Source organism: Leopardus geoffroyi, chromosome D3 (assembly GCF_018350155.1).
Source record: "Leopardus geoffroyi isolate Oge1 chromosome D3, O.geoffroyi_Oge1_pat1.0, whole genome shotgun sequence".
In the NCBI taxonomy this organism is placed as follows: Eukaryota; Metazoa; Chordata; class Mammalia; order Carnivora; family Felidae; genus Leopardus; species Leopardus geoffroyi.
This window is the reverse complement of record NC_059339.1, coordinates 37,066,970-37,081,547: the sequence shown is the minus strand read 5'-3', so window position 1 is coordinate 37,081,547 and position 14,578 is coordinate 37,066,970. Positions and strand designations below refer to the sequence as shown.

The window sequence follows — 14,578 nt, the reverse complement described above, 5'->3', positions numbered from 1 at the left end:
TTTGACATTTTAATTTTGTGTTTAGTTGTGTACCTTCTTGTGTTCATTTTGTTTGGAACTCTGTACTTTCAGAACCTGGATATCCGTTACTTCCCCAGGTTGGGGAAGTTTTCAGCTATTATTTATTCAAATAAGTTTTCTGCTCCTTTCTGTCATCTTCTTGGGCCCCTATAATGTAAACGTTTGCTTGATGTTGTCCAAGAGATCCCTTAACCTACCCTCCTTTTTTAAAATACTATTTTCTTTTTTCCGTTCTGCCAGAGTGCTTTTCATTACCCTGTTTTCCAGACTGCTGATATCTTCTGCATCTACTAATCTATGGACTCCCTAGAGTGTATTTTTTATTTCAGTTATTAATTTCAATTCTGATTCTTTTTTATATTTGCCGTCTCTTTGTTGAAGTTTTCACTGAGTTCTTCCACTCTTCTCCAGTCTGGTGAGCATCTTTATGAACATTACTTTACACTCTATCATGCGTATTGTTTATCTCCATTTCATTTAGTTTTTTCTCTGAGTTTGTGTCTTGTTCTCTCATTGGGAGCATATGCCCCTGTCTTCTCATTTTACTTGACTTTCTGTGTGTGATCCTCTGAAATAGGCGGCGCAGCACTTCTAAACTTGAAGGAGTGGTCTTGTGTATGGTCATCTCCCGTGTAGAATGTGTGTGTCTTATGGCTTTGGCCGGCTGGCTGGAGCTGTGTCTGGTGCAGGCTGGGGATCACGTGGCACTCTGTGCTAGGGGTGCCTGGTGTGATGGCTGGAGCTGGCATGGGTATGGGCTGGGCTGTCCCAGAGTACTCCATGCACCCTGGAAGGACAGCTGAAGCTGAAGTGGATGTGGGCTGGGGTGTTTCAGGGCTCTCCATGCAGTGGGCACTCTGGTGGGGCAGCTGTAGCTGAGGCAGGCCAGAGGGACCTGGGGTGCTCCATGTATGGGGCATCTGGGTAGGAGATCTGTAGCTGATGGTGGGTATTGACTCAGGCAGTTCCAGGGCTCTCTGGCCAGAAGGTATCCTTGAGGACAGGTGAAGTCACAGTGGGTACAAGCACAGGGAGTGACCTAGTGTGGCGATTAGAACTGGCACAGGTCAGGGAATCCTGGGACATTCTGCCCCGGGGCTACCCTGGTGATGTGGCTGGAACCCCACGGCAGGCAGGGGCTTCGGGTTCCTGGTCACTCTGAATATTGGCCACCTTGGTGGGGTGGCTGGAGCCAAAGCAGCATGAGCCAGGAAGTCCCAGCATCCTCTTCACCAGGGTGCCCTGGCAAGCAGTCTGGAGCCGAAGTGGTATAGGCATGGAGTATTCTGGGGTGCTTTGTGCCTGTGTCACCTTGATGGGATGGCTGGAGCTATAGTGAGCATTGACAAGGGGTGTTCTAGTGTGTGCTGTTTCGGGGCCTCCTTGGTGGAATGGCTGGGGTGGTGTGGGCTAGTGGCCCAGGACTCAGGTAGTAGGCCAGCTCTGGTGCCTGGACCTTCTTCCCATCCACACTATCAAGGTAGATGGGGAACGTAAACCATGGCACTTGCCAGCCCCTCCAACCTAGAAAGAGTTCCAGCATCTCCCTCACTGTCTGGTGGTTTTAGAGCTGGCTCTTTTGTATTCTATTTGCTCTTTTATACCATGGCTTTTTTTTGTGCTCCAGGGAACCCAGTACTAATGTGGCAGGCCAGCTAAGGCACCAAACCCTGCTCCTGCCTGTGCTATCGAGGTGTTCGGGGGAGTGTAAACCATGGTACTTGCCAGCCTTTCCGACCCAGAGAGAGTTCCAGCAGCTCTCCTGTTTGGTGGACTTACAAGGTAGGATCTCTTAGATACTAGTTGCTCTTTTAAACGACGGCTTTTTTCTGTGCTGTAGAGCAGACGGATCAGCTCATGGTCCCTCAATGTTATCCTTCCCCACTGCAATTCACAGGGCTGGGGGTTCCTTTTGTTACCATGTCCCCATCTCTCTTGCCATTCTTTACGTGCTCTGTGCCACAGAAGCCATCCAGCCAGCCCTCAGTTCTTCAGGAGGAACTGCTCTATAAATAGGTGTAGATTGTGGAGGAGGTGAATTCAGGGTCTTCCTACGTCACTATCTTGGACCAGACTCCATATTTTTATAAAATTCAAAATGTAAAACATGAAAAACTGTCAGGTAATCAACAGAATATTCAGTGTTTACAAAGAAAAAGTGAGCCACTTAATTCAATTTACATTTTAAACTATTTAATAGAGGTATTTGTTGTACACATGGTTTTAGTTTAATATAAGTACAAAATTTCTCTCTGGAAACACTTAACCTGAGTTGAAAATGAAATCAGAACTGAAGAGAGATTTTAATTCACAAAAACAATTCTCCTCAAAATATAAACAATGATTCCCAACTGGGGAGTTGCTCTGAAATTCAGGGTTCAGACCCAGGACAGGAATGAGGGAAAACTCCTTGTAGATCAAAAGCTCTGCTGAAGTCATAGGATTGCACTTGTGGGCCCTTAATCAGAGTGAGCTTTCTCAAGCACCCCCGGAAGGAGGTCTGGCTGCTCAGGCAGTTTTGCTTTACGTCAGCTGTTAAAGAGAGAGAAGTCTTGCTTAATTTTGTTAAATGACATGACTAGCACAATAGGAGCAAAAGTAATTATCAAGTAGTTTCTTCATCAAAATTAGAACACTGTTCTCCCACATATGTTGCTTCTGTGATAAGTCAATGAAAACTTTTAATATATGGTAATTTTAAGGTATAGTTATGACTTAAAAGTCATCAAAGAGATGTTTATTTCGTTATTTGTAAAAATCACTGGGAACATCCGAAATGCAGAATTCAAATCCAGAATCGATGTCAGAGGATAAGATCATGTTTCTTTGTCCTCTAAAATGGTTACCTGCCCTAAAATGACTTCCTACTCTGGGGGGTCATCTAAGATGACTTGCCTCGGTAAAGTCATCTCGCTTACTTTACATTGCATCCAGTGTTCTCAGAGTCTTACCTAACGGTGAATTTACTTGTGTAGATTATTTTAACTTTTCCAAGAACTTCTAGGTATTTGAGATAGACTTTCTAAAATGTAAAGGATTTGTCACCCAAACCATGTATTTTTCTTAATCCCTATTCTGTATCCAGCTAAACTGACAGAGCTCCTTAAAAGTGAATGGGCAAAGCAGACACCCATACGTACCAGGGTAGCCGCCCACATAAATGGGATTGTTGGTGTCTGCTGAGGTGGACTGGGTGTGTGGACTTTCAGCGTGAGCTGCATTCCCATCAACAATCAGAACCAAGCGGTGTTTGCTTTTCTGAGCTTGAAGTGTGTGCCATCTTCCATCGCACAGAGTACTGGTAGCTTTGGGTTTATATGTGGCCGTTATCCGACCAGCACCATTGTTAACATGAAACAAGATCTAAACAAACAAGACACAAATACCTTGGTGAATTTTTCTATGTTTAAGGAACACCATTCATTTATATAATGCTCTTGGAGTAGATAAATCCCCCCATTCTGCTAAAAAGGAGGGCAAGCTATGAAAAACAATGATTTTGAAAAATAACCTCATAAAGGATGCAGGTTTCATCACTCCCGAAACTACAGAAAGGATCAATGACCACCTCCATGGGAAGAAGCCCAAGCCATTGCCCTCAAATCAGTACCTTTTTCAGGCCTGCAGGAGCTGATGGGTTTAGAGGGTCAGTTTGTAGCAGATGGCTAGCACCTATGAAGGACCATTTACCGACTCTCTTGTGACAGACTATAGGTGCCCTACCACAGCAAGTTGTAACACACAAAAAAATCTAAGACTTGCAAAAGCTAGCAGGGAATACTTGTAAGAATACTGTTGTAGAGGTGACTCCGTGTATTTCGAGGTCAACTGTGATAAATTAAAGATGTACACTATAGACCCTCGGGCAACAGCTAAGAAAAGTTTTAAAGGAAAAATAAGCCAATAGTAGAGGGTAAAATATACATCAGAAATTACATTTTTGGCAACTGTTACACTTCTAATAATGTTTCGCAGATGTCATATAAAAATACGCACATGATACAGAATTTTTCAAAATTCTTTTGAAGTCCAGATGAGGAAGCCTTTGGCTATAAGCCACAGTGTAGAGGGGCAAGCGGTATGATGTAGAGGCAGCTTTGTTTAGACGTGAAGATGAAATAAGGGGGGAGAAGAGGTGAAGGACAAGAGGTGGATCTGATTTTCTTACATCCTCCTCACCCCCATTCTAGGATGTCCTCGCAGCCGGAAACCCAGTGGGGAAGAAGCAGAAGTACTAGAAATAGGCAAATGAGATTGCAAATAAAATTGGGAAAAATCTAGAGCACAGAGACTTGTTCCTTCCTTGCAGGAGGCAGTAGCTTAAAAAGAGTCAAGCATCTTAGTTTCAGAGCAACACAAGTTGACCACAGTGCAAGAGAAATGGTGAAAAGTGTAGTTAGGTAGAGAGGATTTAAGAGACGCCTTTCATCCCCATGGCCTGGCAACAACTCCTCAGTTCTCCTGTGATCTTCTGGGGGACGCAGGAGGTGGCTGAAGAGACAGCAGTGCCCCTGACCGGGATGGGAAGCTTGATCTGCAAGGGATGTTGGCCTAATAATCTCCAGGATAAGTTCCCACAACCTGGTGATGGCTGAAACTCCAGACCATTCGTTACAACTTGCCAGGGACAACTGGCCTAGTGCACAAAAGACAGAGGCTATGCCTAAGGACCAGGAATGCCAAGCCACACCTCAGCTATTGTCAAGAGAGAACTTACAGAAAAGAAAGGACAAGGAAGACTCTCTTCCCTCACATCTTGCTTGCACCTAGAGGCAGTTTTCAAGCAAAAGAGACTAAGGTATCCTAATTGTTAAGTTCATTTTGTTCTGAACATGGGAAAGACTGGCGACTGAAAAGCAAGAGCAGAATAGTTACAGAAAAAAAATATATATATTTTTTGAATTAAAAAAATTAGACTGTGGTATAACCATCACATGGAATACTCTGCAATAAAAAAAAAGAAAAATGAACCATTGATAAACACAACAGCCCAGATCAATGCCAGGAAACGAGGCTGAGTGTACAAAGCCAATCTCAAGAGGACATATACTGTATCATATCATTTATATAACACTCATGAAATAACAGAGAGCTGGAGAACAGATCAGTGGTTGCCCAGGGCTAGGGAGAGAGTTGGTGTGGATATGAAGGGGTGGGTTGAGAGAACCTTGAGGTACAATTAAGTATCTTGACTATGACGGTGGATACATAAAGCTAAACAAAATTGTGTAGAGCTACACACACACATGTACATGTATAACTAACTCAACTGAAAAAACTCTGGATTATGCCAATGTCAATTTCATGGATTTGATGTTGTGTAAGAGTTATGCAGGGACACCTGGGTAGCTCAGTCGGGTAAGCATTCAACCTTGGTTCAGGTCACAATCTCGCAGTTCATGAGTTTGAGTCCTGCATTGGGCTCTCTGCTGACAGCTGAGAGCCTAGAGCCTGCTTCGGATTCTGTGTCTCCCTCTCTCTCTGCCCCTCTGTTTCTCTCAAAAATAAGTAAACATTAAAAAAAAATTTTTTTTAAGAGTTATGCAGAGCGTCTGGGTGACTCCGTTGGGGAGCTGACTTCGGCTCAGGTCATGATCTCACAGTTCATGGGTTCGACCCCCATGTCGGATTCTGTGCTGACAGCTCAGAGCTTGGGGCCTGCTTCCAGACTGTGCGTCTCCCTCTCTCTCTCTGCCCTTCCCTCACTTGCAGTCTGCCTCTCTCTCTCAAAAATAAATACGAAAAAAAAACTTTTTTAAATTAAAAAAAAAAAAAGTTATGCAGATGCTAACACAGGGGAACCTCCTTATATATTTTACTATAACTTGCTATCAATCTGTAATTACTTCCAAATAAAATGTTAACAAATATTAGGGAAGGGAGAGCATCAGGTTGGCAATTTTCAGATGCCTCTGGAGAAAAGATTTCTGTTGTAGTAAGATTGCAATTTTGCTTTAATTTCATTTTTGTCATTTTTAATCTTTTTCAGATTAATTAAACCTTTTCTCTTTTCCACTGACATGATCATTGGAAGTTTGGATCTAGGTATTTCTTGTTTTTTTGTTTTTTAATTTTTTTAATGTCTATTTATATTTGAGAGAGAGAAATAGTACACAAGCAGGGGAGGGGCAGAGAGAGAGATGGAGACAGAATCTGAAGCAGGCTCCAGGCTCTGAGCTGTCAGCACAGAGCCCGATGTGGGGCTTGAAGCCAGGAGCCATGAGTTCATGACCTGAGCCAAAGCCAGATGCTTAACTGACTGAACCACCTAGGCACCCCTGGATCTAGGTATTTCTACTGTTTCTCAATTGCCCTGTCTCTGGCACTGGGATAAAGGAGAACCCCATCAAGATCAAGCACTTACCTTGCCATTCACAATCTCTAATCCGATGGCATCTACTTTGGCGCTGCTGATCCCCAGGAGGACACCATTCTCAGAGGTGGTACGAAATTCCAGTGTTATATTTACATCTGATCGGACTTTGTAGCCTTCCTTGACTGAAAAATACAAGGATAACCCCAAGTTAGGGAAGAGCCTGGCCCAGGAGCGTTCAGAGTCGGAGAGGCCGTGGGCTGGCTGGTCGGTTGGCTGTGCATTTTGGTTCCTAGTTCAGGAGGCCTGGTGCTAGCTCTTTCTCTGGATCCAGCACCCTCCTCAGCTTCCTCATCTGTAAGATGAAGTGATGCTATTCAAGACCTACCAGGGCTGAGCCAGACCGGAGCCCAGGCAGGCACATCCTCTCTTCTAGAGACACATAGGGAAAAAACCGAAAGGGATTTGATCCATATAATCCCTTCATCATCTATCCGGCAACAGTCTACTTTATTTTCCCAATATCTACATACTGGGTATGGTGTCATTTACTGAGCATATTCATATCCACACTAGGTTTTTTTACTTGAGGATTTAATTAAATGTATATTTTATTCAAGTGATAGAAAAGCTGAGAAACCAAACTGGGGCTACATAGCAGATGGTTGTTCAGCCCAGGGTTAGAGGAAAATTGGGAGAAGGCCGTGTTATCAGAGCTTCTTGGAAGCACAGAGTGAAGGAGAGAAGTGTGCTAGCTTTTCCTTTCCTCCCACCCGCCCCTAATCTTCCACCAGGACCTCCCTGGAAGCCAGAGAAATGCGGTTCCCTGTGGTAGAAAGCGGAACAGAGGCCAAGAGGAGCAGGGTTGTGAGTGCAAACAGCAAATCAGATGGAGAGGGAAGGCCAGATACATTACAAAGGCTTAGTTCTCAGCCGTGAGGAATTTACATTTGAAGGCATTTTAGACATTTAAATTCCTCTACTTAGGATCAGTATTGTCAACAGTCTCAATGGAGTCAGTTTCTTCATCAAATCTGACTTGCATTTGGCTGGCTGGTCTAGATATTTTATGTTGATTTTTGTCAAAGGCCTTTATTAACTTGGGCAGAGAGAATGTGGCTCACATAAATTTAGGGAAAGTACAGACAAAACCAGTACCACATGTCTGCCCTCTGCCTGAAGTTGCCGCTCTCCTGGTGGGAACAAGCCTGCAGCAGGCCATCTGGATAGCATGAGGGGGAGAAGGCTTTTACATTAGAAGTTGAGAAATTAGAATAAACTCGAACACTTAACTAAAATGGTCTTGCTGCAGCCTTGTTCAGGGGGTCCTGTCCTATCAGGACATATCACTGGATCCATTTCAGAGTGCAGGCTAAATAAACCCAAAGATTTCTTTTGAGATCATTGATAATACATACCAAGAGCTGCGTATCCACTGCCTTCAAAGAACGTTCCTTCCTGGGCCACTGCATAGCACCTGCTTACTGCAAATGCAGACACTGGGCTGCTTTTGTCCAGCTGTTTGCCATTCAGTATCACCTCCCCAATGCAGGCGGGGACACTGTGGGTGATCTAAACCAAGTGACATGAGAATAGATGCTCTAAGTAGAACAAGAAGGGCAAGGGTAAAATGTTCCTATGCTTCAACAAACACATTAAAATGTTAACTTTTGGTTTTTAAAATCGAATTTCCACAATAGTTTACATAAACATCTAACGGAATGCTACTAGCTAGGAGTATCTTGGCTAGTAATGCAGTAAAGGTGTTTTCCATCATTTTGATTAAGTAGTGTAGAAATCAAGATGCTGAGTTTTCTAATCTGCAAATACAAATCTACTGGACTTTCCTGCATTGTACCAGAGCTAAATGGCTGGGGAAGGGGAAACGTTCATTAACTAACAGGTAGGAAAGGCTGGCTGAGCTTCAAGGGGAAGCCCCAACACAATTTAGGGATGCAGTTTAAAAGGTGTGCATCATGCAGCCAAGCTCCAGTTTCAAACAAGATAATTCAACATAAACTTTTTCTTTTACAAATAAAACCACAAAAGCACAACCACAATAAAGGTAAGACGGGCTCCAAACAGAAAACACAGCTTACGTTTCCAATGTTCCTGGCTCTGTACTCAGAGGGAAGACCTCCTAGGTACAGCTTTCCTTCCACATCCAACATGGTACCATCTCCCACAGCTGTCACCGTGGGGGATTCCTGGCCATCAACTGTCATGAAGCCCTTTCTTTTAAAGTGCTCTGTCTTGACCTAGAGCAAAATGAGAATATCCACAGTTTTAAAGGAATCTGAGAAAACTGTAACAGATGTTTGTTTGCAGCATCTGTTCATTATAGCTGTAATAACCTGAATGAGATCCTAAAGGATGGCTCTGATTTTTACACAGTTGGTGTTGAGGAGACCAAGCCTGGCAGGAGGCTGGACAGGCACAGGCAAAGCGCACATTAGAATGGGAAGAACCCCTGAGGCCTAGTTATAAGAAAGCAAATGCCATGACCTAAGGGTTGGCCCACTCATGCCACAGGTAGGCTTGATTTACCTCTCATCAAGGTGAGAACACTTCTGGTACCTTTCATTCATTCCACCAATGTTGGCTGCTGAGTGCCTTTCAGGATGCAGAAGAGGTCCCTGCCTACAAGAAGCTTATATCTATAGAGGAGATAGTGGACACAAAGCAAGCTAGAAACCAAAGGGGATCACTTCATGACAGCGAACTGGAATGGATACAAGGGATGGATGGAATAAACCTTAGCACGAGGGATTCACCAGCTTCCTGAGGGCATACCGTGTGCCACCTGCCATCACTGATCACTGCAGGGTGGGAGACCTTTGTTCTGCCTTTCCCAAGATCAAACATGAAGTGAAGGTGGCCCCCATGCAGCTGGAGCGTGGCATAATCAACTTGGTTCTGATGAGCCATGTAGTAAATCAGACCGCTGGAGGCAAATGTCCGGATACTTAGCTGAACTGAGAGCCTAGAGGAAAACAAGAGCTCAGGCCTCAGAAAGAAACTTTCACATGTAAAAATAACCTCAAAGAGAGAATCTAATAACTATTTCAACCTGTGTATTTGACATCTCAGCAGAGTCATTCATTATTCTTTCATTCATTCATCCATCTGTTCACCCAACTAATAGTTACCACATACAGATAATCTGCCAGAGACTGTTCTAGATGCTGAGGCTGGAGCACTAAACAAAGAGGAATGTCCTTTCTCCCGCAAAACTAATACTAGAAATCTATCAGAGATAAAATTGGGTCATGAGAGGCCAACTGGTGGTTTTATTAAAGAGGGCAGGCAGCTCTGAAAAGGTGCTGTTTCAGCTGAGCTCTGAATGGCAGGAGCAAGCCCCACAAAGCTCAGCACTTTGTTTGCAGACAGTGCCGAGTATGCTAAAACAATGGGGTGGATTTGGGTGGGCAGCCAGGAACCCCCTACCGGGGCTCCATGGGAGACAGCTCCACGCAGCAGTGGAGGGAAGGCTGCATCTGGGTATCCTCCCGCAGAAGAAAGCACAACACTAAAGCACTCTGGGACAGGGAGTGTTAAATATCAAGGCAATTTGTGGCACAAGTGTTTGCTCCTCTTGTTAACACTGATGAGGAAGAGGGTGATGGCTCTGAGAGAGGTGATGGGCTCCAGAGGCGAGCAGGACCCTTCCTCTGTGGTGCAGGGGAAGAGGTACAAGGGTAGGGACAAAGGCAGCAGGGGTGCTCTTTTGGGTAGTGGACAGATGAGGAGAGTTCTCTGTTCACTGAGGCAGTCATCAACTGGGGCATGAAGAGAGGCTGTGGGAATGCACAGTTTTGAGATAAGAGAAGCTATAAAAATTTTTTTTTTAAATGAACATAATAGAGAATAGTATTGGCTACTCATGTAGTCTGGAGGTTCCATCTCAAATCAGTGGCCATGGCTTTCAAGTCAAACCAGGTAGGAAAGAGATACGTACTTCTGCAGACTTGACCACCAATGCGGATTCTGGTACAGATTAGTAAGTATGAATTTTTCCTGGGGCCGTGGTGGAAGTTTACAAAGGAGTACCTGTAATAATGGCACTGTGCCCATCTGTATTGGGGATAAACTATTCTAGGGGAGTTGTAGAAGGAGGGTTTGTGAGAAAGCATGACAGGTTCAAGGTCTTGATGCAGTTGAGGAGCTGTTGGAATGGGAGATAACAGTAGATATGAGGAGGACGGGGTTAATAGGATGCTTCAGGTAGAGATTCTGGTTGGAAGTGGGATGGATATTTACAAAGTAGGCAAGGGTGTGTGCGTGACCGTGGGGAGAATGTGGCTGAGGAAAAGCCCTCTGACAGATAGGAGCCAGAAGACTTGGAAGGTCCAGTGTGGGGTGGCCGAATTCATGGAAAATGATGGCCCAAGTTATGGAACAAAGACACTGAGGCAAGGTCTGAAGACGGTGCCATAGGGGCAGTGATCACAGGTGGCCGTAACACCAGGTGCAGTCTGAAGGATTCAGAGGAGAGGAGGAATGTGGAATCCCCAGGCCTCATCTGTGGGATGTGAGCTAGCTTTGTCAAGGAAGAGCCCTTGGGGACAAGCAGGTGTGAGGGCAAGAAGGAATGCTCAGATTGGTGTGGGTGTGGCACCAGGGAGTTTGAAAGGCACAGTGAAAGAGTTTGGGTGGACAATTTGATCAGATTAGTAAATGCTTACAATAGAATGGGGATGTCCATTAGACATTAGTCCAATTCCAATAGAATTGAAAGTCCAGAGGATGATAGATCTAGAGGACTTGAGATTCTAGAACAAGATGATTTAGAGAGATTCCCTACCTATGTGCTTTTTCTATATTCATACAGAGGCAGCAGCTAGCCTTCATCAAGAAGGGGTAAGGACAAACCACAGGAACCCCACTGGACCACATTTTAAGCATCTGGTTTGCACAAAGGCTGCATTCCTGTCTCTGCCTTTTCACCGCTGCCATTTGGTTGCACGTTGAATACTCCATAATAACACACAAGAAGCTTCTGAAAAGACTCATTGCTGAAGAATACCTCCTGGATTCATTTATCGGTGAGACATCTAATAAAGACTTTAGAACAACACCCACCTCTTTCTGACAGCCAGCTGATTGAAGGGCAACACAAAATGGCTGCTTTGCATGAGGCCAAACTGGTGAGCGTTGGGGATGTACTCTGGGGCTCTGTCCACGGCACACTGCCCCTGTAAGACACGCAGATGGACTCTCAGCCACACAGAGCCAGGGCCCCCACTAACGTGTCCCAAGTTTTCCATGAAAGAAATATCTCAGAAGCAACTGGATCAGAACACCAATAGCCACAAATACCTGTCTGCGCTGATTCTCTGCTTTAAGTAATTTACTTGCTATGTCTTTATCTGAGAAGGCAGTTAGAGCTTCTGTCTTTCACCTCAGTCCCACTCAAGTTTGCTTAAAAGTCCCATGACTATTCATCAGGCCAAAGGGGCAGAGGCCTTGCTGCTGCCCTCCCCTGCCTCCCACCCCCGGGCAAGGGCTGGAGGGGATCAGTGGAAGCACATGTACCAGGAGACTGGAAGTGCCCACAAGTGACCAGCAGGCTCCGAGCCTGACGTCTCCAATTCCTCCCAGACAGAGCAAGTCCAGCTGAGAGGAGCGAGGCTGAAAGGGGGGCTGCTGGGGAACCTGCTGGTTGCCTGGCCGCACCCTCCACACAGTGGCTCTGAACCACGTGAGGCTTCAGACTCACTTTTCGGCTTGGGGTAGGTGGGTGCCACCAGGGGAGCTGTCCTGAGCTCAAAGATTGGTCCTGCTTGGAAGGTACTGCTTTTTGTATGACTGAACCACCATCTAATCAGAGTGCATGCTTTCAACCAAGGAAACAGAGAAATCAGAAAAGGGAAAAGAAAATGGAAACTAAGAACTGCCATTAAAAATACTTGGCCATGGGGCACCTAGGTGGCTCAGTCGGTTGAGCGTCTGACCTCGGCTCAAGTCATGATCTCGTGGTTCATGAGTTCGAGCCCCGTGTCAGGCTCTGTGCTGACAGCTCAGAGCCTGAAGCCTGCTTCAGATTCTGTGTTTCCCTCTCTCTCTCTCTCTCGCCCCTCCCCTCCTCACACTGTGTCTCTCTCAAAAATAAACATTAAAAACTTTTTTTTGAAAAGTACTTGGTCAAAATTGGCTTTTCCTAGATGAATCAAATCTTTTTTTTTTTTTAAGCAATAATGGAACGTTCAATGGCTTTTACATAACGACTTATTTTCTGTTTCTGACTCAACCCGAAGTCATGATGAGTCCTTATAGAAACTCTGCTACAAATCTTGCTGTACGGCAGTCAGATGAAGATGGCTGTCAGGGCCTGTGGTCTGTAAATGCTGTGCCGTGTCATCAGAGAACTATTCGCCACCCTGCCCCTGCTCTGCTTTTCATCACAGGGATGAACCTTGTGACTGTTCCTAGAGTTCTTTGAAAAATGGCTTCCTCGGGGCGCCTGGGTGGCTCATTTGGTTAAGCATCAGACTGGTAATTTTGGCTCAGGTGATGATAGCATGGTTCATGGGATTGAGCCCCATGTCAGGCTCTGTGTTGAGCAAGGAGCCTGCTTGGGATTCTCCCTCTCTCTCTTTGCCCCTCCCCCCCCCCCCCCCAGACACATACACAGTCTCCAAAATAAAGAAAAAGTAAAAATGGCTTCCATCTGGGGGTTTGGAGGGTGGGTCAATGGAAAAGGCTGGAGTGTTTCTCCCTCCCTTCCAGCTCCAGGTGGCCTCCCTGACAGCACCTTTCTTCTCTGTGCCCCAGTACTCACCAGGAGACCCTCTGCTCAGACTCACTCCCCCTGTTCCTGGTAGCACCACCTTCTCCCGTGGCACTGTTGTTCCATTGTGCTCCTTCAGCTTTCCCAACACCTTTGTAACAAGGTCCCCGCTTTTGTTCTGACTGTACTTGACTGATACAATTAAAGAAAGCCCCTCTTACTAGACTTGGTAAAGGCTGAGGCTCTGGCGGGAGCTCGCTGTCCTCTCCATGAAGAGCCAGCTTCGGCCTTTCTGAAAGCAAGCAGGTGTCCAAATCTACTTGTTCATAACCAACCGCACTCGTGAAATCCAAATGTCTAGATACAAAGTGTTTATAAAATTAACATACTATGTACAAGCCAACACAGGAGCCAAAGTCATTTGATTATTGAACACTACAGTCTTATGAAAAACCATTAATATATTACTCTTAGTGAAACCAAATTGACCATCTTCCAGTGACTAGAAGTCTGTAAGTCTTATATATTCCCTCATTTGATTCTTCGACCCACCCCACTCCAGCCCCTCCCCGTGTCGTCCTCCTGGCCACCGCTGAGCATCCCTCAAGATTTGGCTCAAATGCAGCCTTGGCCAGGGTAAGAGAATGAGTCTGTCTCTGGCTCTCACACGACTACACACTGGCCTCAGTTAAACACTGATTTCTTTCTTAGAGATTTACACTTGCCAGGAAGTCCTGACCCACACTTTTCATATTCCCTTCACTCTGCAGCCCTTGCAACATGTCCCATCTGCGTCTACCCTCTTGGCACCTTCTGAGGACGCGGCTGTGAACGGCACAGAATCATTTCTGCCCTATGGAATTCTCAGCCTCAGGGCTTTCAGTAGTAAGATGCTGAATCAGTTTATTTATAAACAGAGAACTGGGCAAATAAATCAACTGTACAAATAAGTTGTACAAACCAAGGCTCTGACATGATAATCGTGCTGAAACCCAGTGTAATGTTTTATTCTTCCAAAGTCCAAGGACTCCTAAGAGGTTCTTTTACAGGGGACACTGCGACCATCAGAGATCCAAGCCGTTGTTTAAGGTCTCAAGGCAAATGGGCAGTTCAGGCAGGAGGGAGCTTGCTTGTCCTGGGCAGATTCTGGCTCCACACCCCCACCTGCAGGTTGTAGCCCCGCTTTTGTGCCACCAGCATTCTTATGCAGGCAGGAGGCAAGTGAAGAAGAAATAAATACCCATGGGCATGTGGGCATGTGTCAGTTCTCTTATTCAGAATGAGCTCCACAGGGAAAACAGACTTCCCGTTCTTAATTAGGCACTAATTGTTTCAGGAAGAGCCATTAAACCGAAGCTGCAAGAAACCCCACCATAAAGGTTCCTTTAAAGCAGTGAGCTCAAGACAGCAAGAAACGTGCATCACAAAATCTCTATGTTCCCTGAAGTGCATGTCAAAAGTGTATTTGACCTCTGATGTTTGTTGATAGTCCTGTGGAACTGATGTTCATTTTT

General features: G+C 45.3%; 1 protein-coding gene across 3 annotated transcripts in view; it reads right to left on the bottom strand.

Moving 5' to 3' along the window:
- Nucleotides 1-2,192: 2,192 nt before the first annotated feature.
- The window catches only part of LAMA1 (laminin subunit alpha 1), a 168,478-nt gene continuing 156,092 nt past the window's right edge, over nt 2,193-14,578 (bottom strand). For all 3 annotated transcript variants that reach the window (XM_045459554.1, XM_045459555.1, XM_045459557.1), the window contains exons 56-63: nt 13,286-13,421; nt 11,417-11,529; nt 9,128-9,317; nt 8,434-8,592; nt 7,753-7,906; nt 6,386-6,519; nt 3,162-3,384; nt 2,193-2,553 (exon numbers count right to left, since the gene is read on the bottom strand). In XM_045459554.1, coding sequence (XP_045315510.1) covers nt 2,393-2,553; nt 3,162-3,384; nt 6,386-6,519; nt 7,753-7,906; nt 8,434-8,592; nt 9,128-9,317; nt 11,417-11,529; nt 13,286-13,421 — 1,270 coding nt within the window. In that variant the 3' untranslated portion in view covers nt 2,193-2,392. The remainder of the gene's footprint in view (nt 2,554-3,161; nt 3,385-6,385; nt 6,520-7,752; nt 7,907-8,433; nt 8,593-9,127; nt 9,318-11,416; nt 11,530-13,285; nt 13,422-14,578) is intronic.